The 21,097-nt window shown below is 37.9% G+C and overlaps 1 protein-coding gene across 7 annotated transcripts in view; it reads right to left on the bottom strand.

Moving 5' to 3' along the window:
* The window catches only part of LOC661397 (protein amalgam), a 41,255-nt gene extending 25,836 nt beyond the window's left edge, over window positions 1-15,419 (bottom strand). For 4 of the 7 annotated variants that reach the window (XM_015981359.2, XM_008201257.3, XM_015981373.2 and 1 more), the window contains exons 1-2: window positions 15,266-15,419; window positions 2,046-2,170 (exon numbers count right to left, since the gene is read on the bottom strand). In XM_015981359.2, coding sequence (XP_015836845.1) covers window positions 2,046-2,118 — 73 coding nt within the window. In that variant the 5' untranslated portion in view covers window positions 2,119-2,170; window positions 15,266-15,419. Of the gene's footprint in view, window positions 1-2,045; window positions 2,171-2,238; window positions 2,260-2,679; window positions 2,786-15,233 lie in introns of those variants that run through there. The other 3 variants (XM_015981361.2, XM_015981365.2, XM_015981367.2) reach the window with 3 other exon arrangements.
* Between the last annotated feature and the right edge of the window lie 5,678 nt (window positions 15,420-21,097).

Below are 21,097 nucleotides of genomic sequence, written 5' to 3'. Positions count from 1 at the left end.
GTGCAAGCTCAACCGGTCCACTTGCGCCGAGTTCACTTGTAATTGTCGGTGAGACAGTGGGATGCAAGTGGTGGTGCAGTGCTGGTTTCAATACAAGTATGTATATCAGGTTCTCACAATTGTACCTGCGCCCGCATCCCACCCCCGCTTCGAGCATTATACATGCAAATCGCCGCCTGCACTAGTCGTTTTCAAGCGACAAGTCCTTATTATTATTAGCGATGAGAGGCTTGCTAGGGTGGCTCTGTTTCGGACGGTGGTGGCTGCTAAATCTCAATCTGCAAATGGCAGCTCACAAAACCGTGCAAGGCTATTGACAGTTGATGAGCCAGCCAAGACCAAAAAATACACGCTAACCGACTTTCACTAAAATTACATTTAAAACAATGCGACACCAACGAAAACGGGCCTCTCACTTTACCTCTATTACGTCAAAAGTACATATCAACATTTGTTTCACTCGCTGAGTCTTCATGTGTGAACACGCCACGAAAATAAACACAAATGAAAATATAAAACCACCAACTGACACTTAATGTGTATATTGCGATTAACTAAAATCTGCCGACGTATTTATAGCCGCACCGGAAACAAATCTTTACCAAAATTCGCCAATACCGAATTTATTCCGCGTTCTCACTTTCGCTCATCAAGTTGTCAAATTGTAGAATAGTTATTTTTCACATTAGTTCCATACGTCGTGTTTATTGTTTAAAGACGAATCGAAATAACTCAGCTATCAGTAAAAATAAATGTGTTTGTAAAATAGTTAACACGGTAAACGGTCTAGCGTTTAAAATGTAGCAAACTTTGTTTTCCTAAAGCAACCCTAATAACGTCTCTAAGACCGTATTGTTTATTACTTTTGTTCAGCTAGAGCTGTCTCAATGCATTGCATAATTTCCCATGTGGTATACATGTCCAGCAATTGCAGATATTTCAGTTGGAGGTGATGATTATTAGTACAGTCCGGATTTTCGGTCGCAAGAAAGAATGTAACAATTTTTGTTAAAACTATCTCAAAAATGTGCCCATACATACATTTTAATTTTAGTCTTAATTTCTAATAATTTTGCACAAGACCAAAATTATTTAAAGGCGAATTCATCATTTAAAATTTTAAAGTTGGCGTTAATTTCTCGCAGTAGTCGTAGTCCTGAAAGTTCAGCTGCTTTGAAAATAATTTATTTAAATTATGAATGATACTTGAATGAAACCCTAATAGTTAGTGCGCAAAACATCAATATACAATTAAAAAATGTCTTAAAAGATTGTGAAAGAATATGTTGGGTGTTTAACAGTTTAGGTAGTCATAATTTCTGAACGAGAATTTCGTAACACGTAGTGGGTTTAGCGCAAAAATATCCCTGAATAAGTGTGTGCAGGTAAAGCCATCTAACAAGGCACCCTAATCTGCGTGACAAAGAGTAAATTAGCAGGTAGATCATTACTTCTGTGCTCCCCGCGCAAATAAAGCAATCAAATAATCCGAGTGTGTTTAAAAATGGAGGAGTAGGTGTGGTGTATAGTTCCGGTTTGATTGTTGGTAATAAACGGAAAACAGCATCACAGTAAGGGCTATGCAGATATCGTAATATAATTACGAACGCGTGAAATTGTAACATAGGTGTAAGCAACGCCATTTAATACGGGGTAGTATGTGGCATTGCACAGTACAAACCGCACACAGTATAAATGTGACCGAAATGGAATTTAATTATTGTGTAATGCATTTATGCAGGCTGCATAGAGGCATAGAGCATCGGTGACGCCTTGCGGCCCGGGCTATGAGCGCTGATCCGGACTGCTCTTGAGGACGATCATATTCAATCTAAGCTCGTTAATTAAGTATACCGAGAGCGTAAATGGGCCAAAACCCGTTGCGATGCCGAACACGTAGTGAAATTGTGATTCTGAGGTGGTTAGTTAATTATTCAGGCCGGCGAAACAAAAGCGCTGAACAGCCTACACGAACCAGAAAATTAAAACAAATAATTTACGCGAATAATATGGATAATACCCGTCTATTGCCGCTGATAACTGACCTTCGAACTGAAACATCAAAAGCATGTGCACTAGGAGTGTCGCAGTCGTCGGAAGGATTTCCACGATATGCATGGTTGCACGATCTCAATCCACCCCGGCTATTTGGCCGCTGAGTCCCATGGCCCTGCAACAGACATTAACTTCGGTCAGGTCTGCACTTCTCCAATATGAAGCTCCGCTCTTATCAACAACCTCAAACAGAATTTCCAATACCGACGATTTCTTATGTGTTTTATATATATTAGCATGCGAACTCCAAATATCACGCTACAAAGGGAAGCTTCTCTCCGAAATACATATGTAATAAATCAAATGCCTTCGAATCGACCATTCAACAATGCTTTCGAGCGTTGATAGAGCTTTCAATCTTAAAATATCCGAACCTACAGACTTTACTCACAACAATACATTTTCTGCTAATTAAAGAAGAGCGATATAAGCTATTTATACACCTTGCTCACTTTTGTGTACCGCAGACTATTTTAGGATTCGACTCTATTTAAGGTGACACAAAAACAAAAATATCCGAAGCATCCTTTTATAACCACAAGGAAAGCTATTGATGTTCACTTTCCAATTGATCATACGAACAGCACAGCTGGGACGTTATTTAAACTTAATGTCATGACCTACCCAATAAAGACGCAATAACATTTACAATATGAATACAAATTCTAATTAAAGTACGGGCACTGCACCAACAAAAGCGATGTCAAAAGAGGCATCTACAACTACAATTTTGAATACACACTGAAATAAAATAAACTCGACTGTTACTCTACTTACAGTTTTTCGAGCAACACGAACCGGCAAATTATTAATTAATGTTATGGAATAGGGGAAGATCATTTGTAAATTGCACATTGGCAACAAGCATTGTATTTCTAAAACAACGTTAAAAACTACGGCACAGTTTATCGTTTTATTCAACATAATCAGTTTTCTAGTTGGTCTCTAGTGTTACTCTATTAAATAATCCAAAATATGGACACTATTTCTATTGCTCTTCTAGTAATAAATAATTTTATTGTTTTGTTTTTTGGCAGCAAAGTTATTCAGTTTTTGGAGTATTAATGCGAGTACGCTACGGTTGGTGGCCGTAGTTTGAATTTGGTTCGGATCTCTGGTTAGAGAATGAATTGGACATGACGGGTCCTTCTGCGTGTTATGATTTTACATGAGTTAGGGGACACAACTTGATGAATCGGTGTAGTACAGGAGTGCATAAGTGACTTTAATGTTGAGATCAATGGTGGTGTTAAGTTGGAAACGTGGGACATAACATATAGATACGTCTACGAGACAGACATGGTAGTATTTGAGTTATTAATTGCTGGCATAGCATGTCATTAAAAACGTCTGTGTGATGTGCAGAGGCATATGTATACACCAAACACTAATCGTGGAACGGTGGATGACGAGGGCGGCGGGGTGCAGCGGCTGAACCTTCGTACGTAGACGGTTCCCGTAACCCGAGAAAGTTATTATAAATTTAGGAGTGAAGGATCTAGGTGTAGGTGACTATAGGAATAGTCAAAGACAGAAGGCAGAGAATTTGTGAATCTTAACGGTCGGGGCGGATGTTTTTTATGCAAATGTTACGATGCTGCAGGAATTGGCATGTAATCTTGGTAGGAAGATGTAAATTAAAATCATTAAATATTTGGGGTGCTAGGCGAGGATATTAAAAAAACCAAATAAATTTGAAAATAGCATGATGTCGAGAAGAGGGTAAAAGCACACCAAAGATAGGGTTATTTAAGAGCCAGGCAACGCTTTGTTAATTTACTTTACTGTGACATCGTGATGGAATGTCACATCACTTCTACGGAAATTGAGAAAGTATTGTAATAGGAGAGGTTGAGTGACAGGCGCGCTTCTTTATCAGCTGCACTATATTCTGGCCGGTTGACACCTTCGGAGCGCATACTAAACTTCTTTATGTTTCGGCCGTAGGTTATATACTACTCTGGAGTGGCCGTCCATTCTGGCATACGCGTGATTGCACCACATATGACATTCATCGATGGCTGCTTTCTTCAGATAGGCAGAAACATGTGTCCGCATAATGCGACTTCTGCGACACTCATTCAACATCCCGCTCGCAGACAGGGACGTACCTAGCATTAAAATATTTGCTGGGCTGAGGTGGACATTGGACAAAATACCTATTTCAATAAAACTTCAATTTGTTATAATTTGTTAACTTCACTAACATATTAACAAAACTTTAAAATATCATCAAACGTCTAGAAATAAAAACTCAAAAAAACACAAAAAAAATGTAATAATAATTATCCGGTGTACATATTGTCTGGTCAAATTAGTTAAAATCATTTGTACACAATGGCTGATATTTCAGTATTTAATCTCGGTGTATAGCTGTCTGTGTCTTTCCTTATCTCCGAGCCCCCTAGCTACGTCCCTGCAGTCAGTCACAAACGCCCGACCTCATCCTCACTTGGTGCCTTCTCTTGAATGCTTCTTCACGCTGCAGTTTGTTTAACAATAAGTAAAGTACTGCGTGCATATTTATGTGCTGCTCCCGCCTTCCATTTTCTATATTTCGAGCGTATGGATTTTCATTGAAAGGCATCTTTGCATCGCTGCTGTCGCATATCTCGCGACGTTTCACTTATTTTAATAATTAAAATTATTCTTGAAATTATTGTACACGTTTCGGACTTCAAAGATCTTAACTTTATTTCTTAAGGAATTTTAAATAAGCGCTAGCTTTGCTTTAACAGTTCACGGAATTTTAATGTTCCGTTTCATTAAATATTTTCTTTATTTATCAAATGCAATCTATTTGATGAACAAGCGAAGAAACGCTCGACATCAGGTGCCAATAGATGTAAACACGATAAGGTGTTCGCACGTGCCCTCATTCACCACTCACCAACTTAGCTTCCAACACTCCCTTGCACCCTTTGGCCCAACTCTGGAAATTGTGACCGCATCCCAAACAATAAATACACTTATTTATACTTTATGAGCTCTTAAGCTAACAATACAATAACATTATTGCTTCCAAACCATACACACACTCAGACTGTCACATCAATAAACAATAAGCCAATTCTAATATTGTCTTTATTCAATTCACACAAAAGCCTTTCACACACGTGTCAACAAGCAAAGCAAAGCAATAAACGCAAATATTCCACCTTCCACATCACAAACACGGTTTATTTAAAAAAATAAACAAATCAGGATTATTAAATTTTTTAGACACTTTATTTAACATACTGCAGAAATTAGAGATAAATTTATCACCCCAATTAAAGATAAAAGCATCCTCATTAGTCCGAAATAAATCGCGCACATTGTGACACTTCTGTGGCATTTTTTTCAAAAGCCAATTAATAAATCATGACTAGAACGAAATTTTCAAATTCCTTTAAGGAACATTCTTATATTTACTTACTGGCCCTAAAATTATGCAATTTTGACTTCAGTGAGGGCTTAAATTTTATTTGATTTAAACTTATTATTATATTTTTTAAATTTAAGTTTTACTTTCTGTACTTTTGCGAATGAAAGATCTGTTTGGTTCAAGAAGAGCTTTAAGTGAAAAAATGGAAAGGAATGGGATGTGGCGTCGTCGCATGGAGCAAAGAGTCACGCTAGCGTTGTTTTAGGTCGAGAGTGGCTACTTTGTGTCGGTTTCCGCTACATTTGGAAATTATCAGGTCGTTATTGCAGAGAATAAAGGAAAGAAACCGTTATTGGATCAGTGTTTGCCGCGGCGAAGCAGAGCGAATGTAGTGTTGAAGTAATGATTAGACTACTGGCCATAGAGGTTCCCCGTTGGATCGTGGTTAAATGTTTGTTAATCTATGCGAGTGCGTGTGTGTCGGTAAGCACAGTAAGCAGCACAGACGGGGCGCTTAACATCAATCGGCCGCATTCGTTTGAAACACACAGATTCCTAGCCAAAGCCCATACAGTTTATACATCACTCTAATTAATAAATGGCAGGCCCGCGCACATAAGATGATTAAAGCTAGCACTCTGTTTACGAATCGTCCTCGAGGGTGAATAGACGCACCAATTCTGATATATTCAGCGGACGCATTTGAATAGCGTGTGACACGTGAAATTTATAATTAGAGAGGTTGTCCGATAGCGGCAAGCAGTGGCCGCCACCGCCGGTTGAATGGGCACAGCCAGTAGGCCCTTTACGGCTTGTTTTTAATTATTTAAATGAGGACAGAGTGTGAAGATAACCGTCAGCAATATCGGTGAGCTTTGTCAGGAGTAATGAGTGCAGCGAAGCACTTGTATCGACAGCACGCTTTCGTGCTGATCAGACCGGATCGCAGGCCATAACGAGTCGGGGGCCACTAAACTACACCTGATTGATGGATGTTCTAAAGGGCCAAACGCCACCAACTTGGCCACCGCCACGCCACCGCCCGACACATCCCCAGTTCCTAGTTCCGCTCCAGAAATGTGCTCCCCATTATCTCTTATATTCTTTCAATTCGCAGATTGTTTTGGTAGTCTAAGCGCGTCGACGTGAATTGCGCACCCATAGCACGGCCGCTCGCGAGCACTTCCGGTTCGTGTTATACACTCGGAGATTATTTCAGTTCAACTACAAAACTTCCCTCCAGATTGCAAAAAAAGGATCTTTAAATTATAAGCAAACAATTCTCCTTTCTCTTATCATAACTGACTTTGCTCGTCACAGACCGGGGCGAAATAATTGTGGAAAAATTTCGTCGCTTCCTTTGGAAATCGCTGACATGTCGCAGGGTTCACAAAGTAAACACAATTGTGTGTAATTTTTTTAACGGGGAACAGTCGCTTCGCTTTATCACTTTGAAGTGATTACGATAAATAGCGCGCTTATCTGGGATCTTTAAAGCAAATCGACGATTATTAGGCAGCAAATCTGACAACACATCTTTTATTAATCACGCGATTGCTTAATGAAATCACGCTGGGGAAGCTTCTAAGTGGCGATGCCATGATATTCTGGCTGTTTGTAGCGATGCGTGCTTTTGTCCGCACGCAACCACTAATATGTGATTATTGCAGTAGAGTTCTTTCGTAACGGATCGTCATTGTTTTAATGCGGTTCAAGAAGTGACAAATTCCTAATTGGAATTCCTCAGGCCCCGGCCTAACCAACCCATTTCGTAATGACGCTTACTTCGCTTATACGCCGCGTAACAATTTTAATTGGCTCCAAACAATGATCTTTTAGCAGCGTGAAAGTAATTCAGTAGATCCGGGGACTTTCCATAAATACGTAGGGAACGTCAGATATTGACAAAAATAAACGAAGATAGAATCTACCCCGTCCTTCTATCAATTTCGTTTACAAAAGTTAATTTAAATTTTAAAGAAATTTTAATAACATTTTCGTAACGGGCACAAACAATTTATTAGATTTATTCGTCTTTACCTTCAGGCGAGATACTCATGTATGTATGCTTAAGACAGAGTCACTGGCAGAATCGGCCGGAATGTAATATGCGAGTTAGTCGTAACTCCGTAAATCTCTTGTAGGCCATAAAGACAATATTAACTCTCTCTCTGCACTTAGCAACCAGATGAGATTATAAAGGTGCATAATGTATCGCGAGACTGATGCGCGGGTCAATTCTCTGAAAGCGTTGCTAGCTTGAAGTAGGCTAATGAAATTACCGCTTTCACTTTATTTTCAAGAAAAACAGACTCAAACTTCTAAGTGCATGTATTCATGTTTCACCGACTACCTTTCATTTACTTAATGAATTGCGTTTAACTGTTAAAACTCAAATTCTACCTAAACGGTACCCTTTTCCGCCATCAACTCGCATCCCGAACTTTTATCGGCACCCACCGAGCCCATGGAAAAATTTTCGACCATATCCGCTTCAAAGGTAACAACCACCTTCCCATACCCCAGTCCGCAACCGCTTCAAAAGCTGAGAAGTCGATTAACGTCACGCGTAGGGAAGAGAAATAGAGCTTAAATTGCAGCACATCTAAGTTCCTTAGCAGCGAATCTGCCAGGGCGGGGTATTTTACAACGAATATCCGGACAGACCAGCGAGATAGCCCATTTGTTTCATTTTCTACGAATTATTTTATTTTCACTATTACAAACGGAAAATTATTCACGCGACTTTATACCGAACCAAAATCGAAATTAAACCTTCAAATATCATTCACAACGCGGTATTGATAGTCCAATGTACACCATACATAACAAAAAGTAAGAGAAAAACGCGAAATTGCACTGTATATTTAATTTCAACTTTGCTCAAAGCATTGTTTAATACTGTCGCGTGAATGGCCATTCGAATGATACAAACACACTGATTTACATAAAAAAACGAAACATCTAAATTTCCCATTACAAAAAAACGCCTCACATACACCAAACTTTGATATATCACTCACATCACACCTACTGTTCATTAAAGCATTCAAAATTAACCGTTCCAGCATCAATCAACCCTCATAAAATCTAACAGAAATATCGGAAATCACAGAGAGTTGCATTATTATAAACAGTCAGGTGTAGGCTGCATTTTTTGCTTTGTACTTTTGTTTGAAACGCAGTCTAAAATCTAATCTAATTTAAATAGATTTACTAACGTTAATCTGAGAATACGCAAGCCTAAATTAATTGAGCTTGATAAAATGAACCCGATAGAATCTAACATGTCTAGTTTAGTAACTTATATGATATGTATATCATGTGCTGTGTAAAGCACTAAAATCTTCGTGAGTAACCGTAAAGTTATCGCACCATCAAAATTGTCTCTGTTAATAACGGAGCCGCAAATTTTCTGATTATGATTTAATCAGATCGATAAGTTAATTACTTTCCAATTATGTTCGAAAAATGCTCAACTAGTGTAAGTTTAGATGTTGACAGTGTCCTCAAATGAACTGAAAACACGAGTTAAATAAAAGCTTTACCTCTGGTGAGTTTTACAAAAAACGCTATTAAGTGTCTTTTCTTAGTCGCTTTGTCCGTCCGCTTTCTTCAACTTGAATTAAAATTGTTACGTAGTCATTTGCAAACATCTCGTGGATTAAAATAGTTGCGGTTTTGTAAATTTGTGAATTTAGTTTGATTAGTGGTAATGAAAGAGAGGGATTTCATTCCGTGTTTTATCTGTTTAATGGGCACGTTGGATTATGTAATGAGAAGACGGGCGTGACGGGTTGACTTGCAATCCCAAAATGGTATTTGGCAAATTTCCGAACAGGCGACTAAAATTAATTTCTCTATTCTCAGACATCAATTCATACAACCCCTTCAGTGACATTTATAAGTCAGGAGTGTATTGTTATCCAGAAGTAACCGCGCGCAATGGGGCCTCGAGTAGTTAAAAGCTGTGCGGGAGGTACTCATCAAGTCGGTCCCGAGGGAGTTGGCTCTTTAGCTCTTTTGTTCGAGGACTGAACGGCCCGTCGGTCGACTTGCAATGTCGACCCTGGTGTCGAATACTGATGGGGCCAAAGACAACGATAAGGTGATATTCTATTTATTGATTGTATTGGGCGTTTATATTCATTCGTTTTTGCGAAAAACGCAGCACCTGGGACTAGACCGAAAGCGTAGCGACTGCTTTCACGTTATGGCTTTTAAATGCGTGCGTTCCCGACCGACAATGCACACATATATTACCATACCATTAAGGAATCTCTTGTTACATACAAAACGAAAAACACTATTGCTTCGCTGTATCGACACCTTTGACTTCGCTAGATAAGCAGATATGCCGCCTCCTAACGCAAAATCATTCAAAATGATTGGCCGATGCTTAACAATCACTTTTCTATCCGTCACGTGTCAAACACACCGCCTCACCAAACTTTTTAAAACAATCCCGAATCCATCAACCCATCCGCAACTTTGCATTCTTTTAACAAGAACTAACCCCACCGCCAATCTAACACGCGTTATAAATCAAAACTCCACCCCACATCGCAAACCTCTTCCATTTTTAATTATTGTGAGCCGCCAATCCACACCACGCATCTCTAAGATGTTCAAAATCACGTCCATTAGCCCGGCGCATCCACCAATTTTAACAACACAAAATTTCAAGTAATTTTAATTTACAGCAGAAAATTGTGGTCAATTGTTGACTGTTTGTTGCAAAACCAATATGATGTTCTTAATTAATATATTTAGCGTATTATACCAACATAGTCATGTGTAATATTTTTTTAAAAATCATTTAAATACGTTCGTCTTAACGGTCGCAATTTTTATTATACAAGCATTTATTTACTCACGAAAAATTCAAGAAAACAAGTTGTTTTATACTTGTGAACATACATTGGTTTAGTTTTAGTTAGTCATGTGTCCACTCGCTGTACAAACATATGTAAATTTAATTATGATACAATCCATATTTGTATGTAATGAGTGTTAAATATATTGGACTCGAGGCGGTATCTCTGGCCCAAATACGACAGTGGGTTTAAAAATTGGCGCGATCGAACTTGAAACAAAATACATATGTTCTGTACTATCAATATCAACTTTAAATATTATAAAAACTGTTTCTAAATCAAATAACTGAAGTAATCTGTTACGAGTAATTCTTAAACACTAGTACCACTTGGTCATTAAAAGACCCTAAAAGTTTTCTTCTTATGCGACTGTAATTTGAAGTAAGTTTATGTTGGTGGGAGCGAGAATAAAGAAGTGGTTAAAAATAGCGCGTAAAGATTTGTAAGTCTGATATATCACTTCAATCCGCGATTCGTTTGTTGGTATTATGGAGCATAGCGACGTAATCCGTGGTCGCAGTGCAGTGCGTCTGCAGATGGTGTCTAATTCTGGCAAGCTAAAGTCTTGGTGGCTATTAACTGGTGATTCCTCTGTAATTGAGGCGTAGACGATAAGTCTTTAAATGCGGATGAAATCGTGCATTGGGCAAATTTAAATGCACTGCTGCGAAATTGAGGTTCATAACCAGGAGAAAAAGGCGAAGTGGGAATGGGGCATCATCCAAGAGGTAGAAAGCCTGTGCGAGTAAAGCACGCAGTCTCTTAATATGAACGAGAGGGGTACTTCTAGACGCGTTCCTAAATCAGTCTGATTACAGATTGCAAAAGGCGCTCGCTCGTTTACTAACTAACTCCCGGCCCGTTACTTTTATAACTACTTGCCAAGACAATGTAATTAAATGGCATCCATTTGTAATTTCAGAGCGGCGTGCAGGGAATGTAAACGGCGGAACATGGAGAAGGTGTGACTGCGCGGCCCGCTACAATCCCATCGGTACGCCAATAAAAACAAGCAGCTGCTCTGTCAATACTTGCACTGCCGAAGAATAATTAGCAGCAATAGCGACCGATATTTGCATGTCGGGCGGTGCCAAACGCCATCCACCAGCCGCATCCAGCAGCAGCTATCAAGCATCGACTCATCGACATCGCCAGACTCCGCGACATGCAAATCTAATTGACCTTGCGCTTATAAATGACCGTGCGGAAGCTGTCATAAGCAATAATGTGTACTATCAGATGAGTCGACGGCGCCAATGAGCTATGGGGTTTGTATTCGCCGTCAAAAAACTCTTCATTAGCACTCGGAAAATGATCGCTGTCACTGCCAGGCCAGCGCTCTCCCGGTCAATCATTTCGTCATTAGCACCAGAATGCTAGACAAAACACATAGTTTAACTAGCCACGACCTCGCATATTCTTCACCACCAGACGCGATTTATATCATCGATGATTAATTTATTCACCCCGAACCTGAGAAACACAAAATATTGCTCCCCCACCACTGCCGAGACTACCAAAAGTAGCTGCTCCATCCGCAAAATTGCAAATTACTCGCTACATACACGCATGCATTCAAACCGCTTCAATTAGCAAACTAGGTCCAAATTTACTATCGACACCAAAAGTTTATTGCCCAGCTCGATAACAGGATTTGCAATAGAATATCTGTGTCCTTAATAAATTTGAAAAAAAAAATCCTGATAAAGTAAAAAACCACAATATTGCCAATTTTAAAATTTAATTTTTCTCTACAACTTACTTTAAATCAATTCTGTAACTTTTGTTGTTTGCCCTACCAATAGTACAATATCAAATTAGTATTTTAAGCAGCAAACGAAAATAATATTGCAGCTTCATGTAAATATCCACTACATAAATAAAACAAACACAAAATGAATTGTAAAAACAACGCACAAAAAACGTAATTTAAATATACACAAAAAACAATTCGTAGTAGCTTTAAATATTCACCTTTAATTTTTTATTATAAGTCACTGTGTAGGCATATAGTAGTTGCCTTTTAGCATAGCTGATTTTGACATGGTGTTTGTTTAAAAAACAAATATCCACACACTTATTTAATTATTTTTTTTGGTTCGAAGTTTTTAAAATTATATGAAAAAAATAAAATAAGTAAACGGTTTCCGCTCAATGACAAAAATCAGGTTTGAGAAACTTGTTGGTTTTTATTAAAATTGATTGGGTGAGTAATTACTAAAGTAGATTATTTGTTGGTCTGCCTGTATGCGCACCCAACAATTGGTTCCGCTACTGACCATGCAGATGAATGCAGGAGTCTTTTGTCTTTGTCTCATACAACTCCAGCCTTACACTGTCATTCCCTCATTTTTATTTCTTCTTTTACTGCATGTTATTCTACTCAAAATAAAGCTCGGTACAAAACAACACTTCAACAACGGTTACTACACGTACAACTTTCAACAAAATAACCAAAGCCAAACAAACTCTCGACGAAAACTTCTGCATCGACATACATGATATTCCACTAATGATACATTTTGTCGTCTTCATTCAAATGCTAATAAAACGTATTCAAATTAAAAATATTTATTTAGTGGGCACGCTAAGCACACAGCCGGTGCCTCGTAATACTAACTTTTTTGCAAGCTCTCTTATTCTTAACGTTAAACCACCGCATGTTTCCTCTAATAGCTTACTTCCCGCCGTTACTAAGCACACACGCAGATGTCTCCAACCTTACTTGGATAGCCAACGAAAATCGTATGAACCAACTGGCGTTCATTGTTTTATCAATTTTTATGTCATTATATTTCAACCAGATCTGGCGTTAAATGAACTTATGTTTTTTAAACAAAAAACCTAGACATCTTCGTATACTACCGACGCTGCTAATCTTACACGATATCAGGATGTAATAAGGTACCTAATCTTGAGAACTAAATTCAACAGTGCAAATAAATTGTTTGGATTGAACTTAAACATAATGAAATATTTTCTGTAGCTTCTTTTTGTACACCTAGACTATTCCAGTCTTTAGTTAATTGAAATACATCTCAAACACAGAATATTTCAAGCTAACTAATATTTTTCTTGATGTTTATGCGATATTAAATTAATACTACCACAATACGCTTTATGTCATTATTATCTATCACAATGCTTACAATCACAAATCCTATTGTCCAGCCATAAAAACAAATAAACGCACATATAATTTTAACAACTAATCATTGGAACAACTAAAACCATTAATTAATTGAAGCAGGCGCAATTAAAAGATGATCACAAAGGACTTTAAAACTACACAAACGCGACACTCCAAAATAAAACTTGCACTGTCCCATACATAAAATTATATATTTAATAAATTTTAGTGCCTACCGTGCATGCACCAGTTAATTTATATGCACAGTAAGCCCTAAAAACTGTTATGTTCCAAGTGTAAATATGTTTTAAATGACAAATTAATTAGAAAGTGGGCAAAAATTTAAACGAAAACCACTATCACATCACCATCAATTAACTAACAATCACTCGGTCACCTTCCATTTGCACACGAATTTTTACACTGAAAGGCATTTTAGTTGGGAAAAATCACTAGAAAATTATTAAGTAATAGGCAAACACGACTAAAATAATTAATAAATTAGTAATGATTAAAATTTGGCTTTGGGGTTAATATTTGTTTCAACTACAAAAAAAACTGAAACTAAAAAAAAATTAACATTAGTATTTGACCCGGCGCATCCACCATTTTTTAATTTGGGCCACAAATGCGAAGTTTGACAATAGGTTTTAAAATAAATTGAAATAATATTTATTTTAGTGTACAGATGTTACAAATTATTAGTTTTAAAGATTTTCTCCCGGCGCATCCACCATTTCTTGTTCGAATTTTGTGTTGAATGGGGTGATGTTTGTCCATGTGATGCAATCGTTTGTGTTATTCGGTTTGGTCGTGATTGTGTCGAAATTCTTCCGGAAGGGTCCGGAAGTGATGGATCTGTGTCAGTGTTGAGTGCGATCCATCGACAGTTAAATAAAATTAGTGTCAGAGTGCATGTAAATATCGTTGCGCGCATGTGTTTATTCGAAGTGGAGAAGACATGCAGGGCAAATTAATGTTGTAGGCGAGTGTTAAGGGTGAGCCTCGTCTGGCGAACCGCGACCGGCCGTCATCCGAGAACCGGCGCGCATACAAGAAATCAATTTAACGAGTGAAGAGTAGCGATGCCGTAAGCCGTATAAAGGAATACGTTATTGGCGATAAGATGGACGAGCGTGTTGATTGCACGGCCCGACGCCCGGCCACATTCCGCTATGCGCACGAAGCACATCCTGTAGGGAAACGTTTTAATAACACGTTTAAAAATAAAAGAGCGCCCCGCTATCAGCCGGGAATTAAAGGATATTTGTCATTCATGATGTTTCATCGAAGCACCGCTACCCCGCTCGCCTTTCTCATCAAAGTTTCAATGATTGTGTATTGCGAAAGTAAGTGTGAACACTTACGATCGACTTGCAACCTACTACAGATAAAGCTTTTATAAAGTGAGCGATCGTATGCGGCGCGTTCGCGCCGCCACCGCGCGCCACCCTCAAACTAATGGCTTTTAATAAAAGCCCGCCTATAAAAATGTTGATTTATTATTAGTTTAGACGATGATCCCTGGCAAATTTTTGCCAAATTTTTAACCGCATAATTAAAAGATTTTTCATCCCGGGCCGAGTTTTGGAAGTGTTCATGTCTCGGCGATATCCTCACCGTAATAGATAAAATGCCTCGTAATAGTCGCCCTTAAACCTAACAAATAGTCCGTTATCACGGCAGGCGCGCCAAGAAATCGTATAATTGTTTCGGAATCACACTCTTTTATCTTGTTGACGCGCGCCGATACATACAAATCCACTCGACTCGGAATACAACCAGACAAACACTCCCAACCTACCGTAAAACGCGTCAGATTTAAAAACTTCGTACCTAGGAATGCGAGTCGTGCATGTGCAGCCGTCGAAAGTTTGTGCGAAAGTTTGCGCTGAACGGAGTTCGCCGGCGAAACGTCCCGTTGCTCGCAGCACAAACACTGGTCATATACTGAAAGGGCACCGCGTGCCTTTGCTCGAAGGCCCGCGACCGCCACCGAGCCGGGCATCGAGCCTGTGGGAGCGGCGTTTCACCACGCCCCCAAACACTGAAACAAATGCGACGAGGAGTGAAGTAACTGTTGCTCTTGCAGAGCGCGGCTGGAGGGATGCTCCCTTACGGAAATCTGCACAGGAATGCAATTTCATCAAAGCACACAACAGCGTTGTGTTTTGAGTCCAGATCACAGGGCTCGGCCACATGGAAAACAAAGTTATAAGTCGTGGTTACGGTTTCATTATACCAGTTGAGAACGGCACGGTTGCCGATGACCTACAACGATCACAACGATTGCATACGGAGCAATCTGACAAATCTCGGCTCGAGTGCCTGTTCACTGACAAAAGGGTAATTAATAAGCACACGCTTCGAAGGCCTCCAACAGCACAACTTCGACAATACCAGCCACAAACGTCTCGACACGACCGAAACGCATTCCCAGCCACTGCTACCACCTCGCACCCATCACTATCAACACTTTTTCCATTATCTCGCAACTATTTTTACATCTTCAACTATTATCTAATACTCCAGTCAATAAATACATCGCTAGAAATATTGTTATTAATTTCATGATTGCTTGGAATTAGCTAGGAACAGGTAAAAACGTTCCTAAGCCTACGAGCTGCGACAGACCCAGGAAGGAGACAAAGATGGTGCCCTTTTATGATTTCTCGTCTATATTTCAAAAACAGAATGTGAAACGATAGTAACAAACTAAAGTAAAAAAAAAATAATAATAATAATAATAATAATAATAATAATAATAATAATAATAATAATAATAATAATAATAATAATAATAATAATAATAATAATAATAAAAATAATAATAATAATAATAATAATAATAATAATAATAATAATAATAATAATAATAATAATAATAATAATAATAATAATAATAATAATAAAAATAAGAAGAAGAAGAAGAAGAAGAGGTGTCTATTTTGAAAAAAAAATTGGCATGACACAACACTTAGCAGAAAGAGTGTCAAGATAAAACAACCATTTAGCGATAACTTTTAATTTTGTTTTAATTTTTGTTATTCGAATTTTTCCGGTCTCTTTAAACTTTTCTACTATGTCACACCGTTAGATTACCAAGTTCCAAATTCAACAGTTTAGGAGTTTATTTTTCTTGTCCATTGTTCAGAGACAATTAAATTTCTCCTAACGGAACGGAGTATTTTTTACAATCTAGATACAGTACGGTATTATACTGATTAAAAAAATTAATGCCTAACTTCCTTTCGACACCACGAGGTAAAATGGAGACAATGTTGTTCATAAAATAGGATTTTTGTCAGAGGATATTTCGAAATCTGCTTGCAAAGTATGTTTTTTCAATATGCGTATAGGAAGAAATAAATGTATTCCAGAATCCGTTACTTCTAATCTTAGATACAAATTAATTTTTATTGTACAACCTGACTGTTGTAATTATGCTAATTGGCTCACGGTTATCAAAATTTAAAAGTGCGATATGTAACTAAGCGTGCAAGTATCCCCCAAACAGCATTTATTATTACTTGCCTAAAAATGTTTTAGGTCACTGTTAATTACTTATTTGCTAATTTATTAACAATTTCCTCACTTTCCGGCCATTAAAGCAATAAAATAAATCCAATTGATCGAAATATGTTTGACGCAATCAGTGAAAAATTTGATTTAAATGAGTCAATTTTGAAATAATTGGGTTAGCAATTTAAAAAAGATATTTACAAAAGGTTGTGCTTCGTCTAAAATCACGTCGATAAGTCAACCGAAAGTTTGAGTCCAGCAACTTCACTTCCTACGAGTTAATGATGAAAGAAAATTAGATCAACCCAATAAATTACACGAAAACTATTGAATTTTATAAGGCGAAATTAAATTAGCGGATGGCTGCTTTTGTGCTCAGAAAATAACTGTCAGCAAGTGTTTCGTATGAAGTCAACAGTTTGTTTAAAAAAGTTTCTATTATTTACTTATCGATTTCTGTTTGATTGTTAGCATCCTTGCATGCACATAATGGGATTTTTGTTAAATTCAAGAGAAAACAAGTTAGTGAGTGAATTCGTGCGCCTCCAGCCCTCCAGTTATTTAAAACTAAATGCTTTTATAATGTGTAGTATTCGCATTAACTTTTTTCTTGACAAGAACCGTTTAATACGAAATATTTTAAACTAATTAATTAAACGAAGGTGGTGTTTACGACAGATTTGAATTTAATTAGTTACTTCCCGTCATAAAACTTCATTTCGTTATTAGCACCCGATTGTTGCAGTGTTTTGGTTTCTAGCGCTCTTATTTTCTGAACGATTTGGCTAATCTGCATGACACGATAAAAGTGAATGCATTTCAGCGAGGGTGAAATAAAATAAAGATTGAGTGGGGCATAATTTCGGGTATTCTGACAAAATAAGATGCACGAGTATAATTTGGGTGCATAATTTAGTGGAATCGCGGAAGCGTTGAGGTGAGAGTCGGGCGGAAAGTGCGGCCTTTCGGCGCTTAACCGAAAATGAGAGCGGTATTTTGCAGTATTGTTGTGTGGACGCATGTGACCATGTTATCGACTCCGGTTGCAAATTGTTTAACGCGAAGGCGGGCGACAGCCTGCGAACGGGGCAGGGCAACAATGTGGTTGCTGGAGATGCTTAATATACTAAGGCTGGAGTAATGAACGTAAGATGAAACAGAAACAACGATAAACGTCCTTAACACCTCGTGATGAATAGCTTAAAAGTAATATAGTGAACTCGCACGGTTGTGCGAGTGCTGGGACTGGGTGCTCCTCCTCAGGAGCGCGCACTAGAACCGCGATTACTCGTATTGTTAAATCTTCTAACTTTTTTCTCTTAATTTTTTTGCATCGTTCGGTCTTTATGGGTGCCCCGTGTCGAAATAGCTAAATGCGCCTCTGTCGGCGTGCGTTGCAGGTCGAGTTATTAAACAGTGGCAGTATTGAGTGACGCGCGAACCCGAAAAGGGAGGTCTCCTCAAATAACAATCAAAGACGATTGCCTAGTGCCGGGTCACCGGGCCACCACTTCGCCACCATAACTCAGCGGCCCTCTATCGCACTCTGCCAGACCACATTTAATCCCTTACTATTCTCTGCCCCCCGCACACACTGTTATAAATAAATTTGTTACCGAGTCCTTTATGGAGGCGTAATCATATAAAGAAGAAATACGGTATATTTTATGATCACGGAAACCAGGCGAGGCATAAATGTTCTATAGCAACTATTACAACACTCAAGATTGGCATCCTGCGTGAAAGCAGAGGAGCGCACCGTCGACAAAGGCGACAGTAGACGCACGATGCAGCAAACATGCATATAAATTACGAACGATTTTTTCCTATCATAAAAATAACAATTTTCTTGCCGTAAACCAATTTTATTCCCCATTCCATGTATACCCATAAAAACCGTTTTGAAGAGAGCAGTAATCGTACGGTTAACCGGCAACCGACAAACATACGCGCATTTGATGAGTTAGTGCAGGTCGCTTCCTTTCTCACCAGACGGTTCACAACCCAAAATTCACCAACTGAGATCACACCTCAAAGCAAACAGACCAAAACAACACGAAACAATAACACAGCCACTAACGACATTAAATAATTCTCACTCACATTTTCGTAAACCACACCAGGGCTGCTCTCAAACTATTTCACCTAAATCAATCTCATAATTCAAATTCATTTGCAACGAAATCAAAATAAAACCCTCGCTTTGTTTTATTTACATAAAATATTGGGACAACCTCTCTCCAAAATCAGCCCTATAATAACAAAGCAAACACAAAAGGAAGCCTCGCAATCCAAAAAATTATTAATTACAACAATTACTTAAATGGTGCAATCTATCCAACTTTGTAAAACTTCTAAAAATTTCAAGAAATAATAGGTAATAAATTGATTGAATTAACAAAAAAAGGTCCCAACCGAAGTCTGGAAATTGTGGTATAAAAAAAATTAAAAAATAGAACATTACACCATGAATACTAGTAGTTTATTACACAAGTAAAGAAAAATTGTTTAGTTTCTGTAAGTGATGTGTTTAGGAAAAAATCACGAGCAGATGAGGCAAATTTTTCTTTACGTGTATAATACAATGCTTTCTCTTATATGTACATTGGAAAATTTTTGTTACACTTTTACACCGATAGAATAAAAAAATCACCAAATGGCCATTTTATTAAATCGAGTAAAAAAATCATTAATCACATAATCTACCATAGTAACTACTTGTAAAATAAAGATGTACTATCTCTACCCGTACCTACTCTACAATGGAAAAGCAAAAACATTATTAGTACTTACAAAAGAAATATTATTTTAAGTTGCTTCTCTTAATTCTAATATGCCACATTTTTAAAATTGGAGTCGAGTCGTTATATTCAGTAGATACAGAGATTTTTATTTATTTACATTGACTTAGATAACTAAGTAAATATTTTTTGTATTTAAAATAGTTAAGCGCCCTACAGTTTTGAATTCTCAATGCCCATAATAATATCAATTTGATTTCAGCCCATTTAGAAAAACTTAATTTAAAACTTGTTTTTCAACATTGCGACACATTTTTCTTTTTTTATGAATATCGTTAAACGCCCTAGAGATTTAAAAACTGCATAATTTGAATTATCATAAAAAAATTATTAAAGCCAAAAAGTTCCCAAATCAGATTTTTCCAGAGTCAGACTACCCTTAGCAATCTAATCTTGAATTGATTTTCGAGCGCCTTGGTGCCACCATATTGTTTAAACCTTAACTGTTTTTGAAAAACAGATCTCTACTTCATATTTCTACCCCAAATTCTTCAAATTTCACTTCTGTTTTTTGTAAGCTTTAAAAGTCTACACGTTTACACAAAAAACAGCGTCAGTTTTCCTAAAGAAATCATGATTCCTGCTTCGTGCATCTATCTTTTAGAAAACTTTGTACAATTAAGCTAAGTTTTGTTTGTAACAATTGAAAAAATTAAGATGCCAAGTTAAATTTCTCCCAGTTTTATTTTTTTATTTAATTCAAATTTAACTAAGATGTATAAAGTTTAAGCGTTTAATTGTTATGATGTCATGTGAAGGTTTGACGAAGGAATGATGAAGGCCGTCAGGCTGAGACCTGTATCCTGAATTAAAAGCAAATAATAAAATAAAATGACACATAGTTGAAAAAATTGGCTCCAGACGATCGAGTGTTGTCGAGCTGTAGTCTTAGCCACCATGAGCAAAGCTAGATGTTGTTTGTTGCGATTTTGCCATATTTTGCGAGTCCATTTTGTTATTACGTGTTATAGCATCTTGCAGGACCTCTCGTTATTATCGCCTTTGAACGTGTAGGCGGTGTCGATCCTGACCAGCCGCTACTGTTCGAATTTTCAAGGGAGCTACATCCACATATCGGCACGAGTGCACGTCCCGACGGCCCGTCTCTTTGCCGCAGCACGAGTGTGTAACGCGCCACTGTATACACACAGTAATGGAAATCGTGACTTACCACAGACGCTGACACCGTTTGTCGCAATACATAATTAAGCTCTCATTCTATCACTGATGAGATAAGGTGACAGACCAACTGTAAACCAAGAATTAACCACACTACATCAATTAAAACCGTCACAAGCCAAGTGTTAGACAAGGATACGCTAATGCCAAGTGTTACTGGACCAAC

This window comes from Tribolium castaneum, chromosome 10 (assembly GCF_031307605.1).
Source record: "Tribolium castaneum strain GA2 chromosome 10, icTriCast1.1, whole genome shotgun sequence".
NCBI lineage: Eukaryota > Metazoa > Arthropoda > Insecta > Coleoptera > Tenebrionidae > Tribolium > Tribolium castaneum.
Note: the sequence above shows the minus strand (reverse complement) of the source record. Positions and strands in the feature narration are given on the sequence as shown.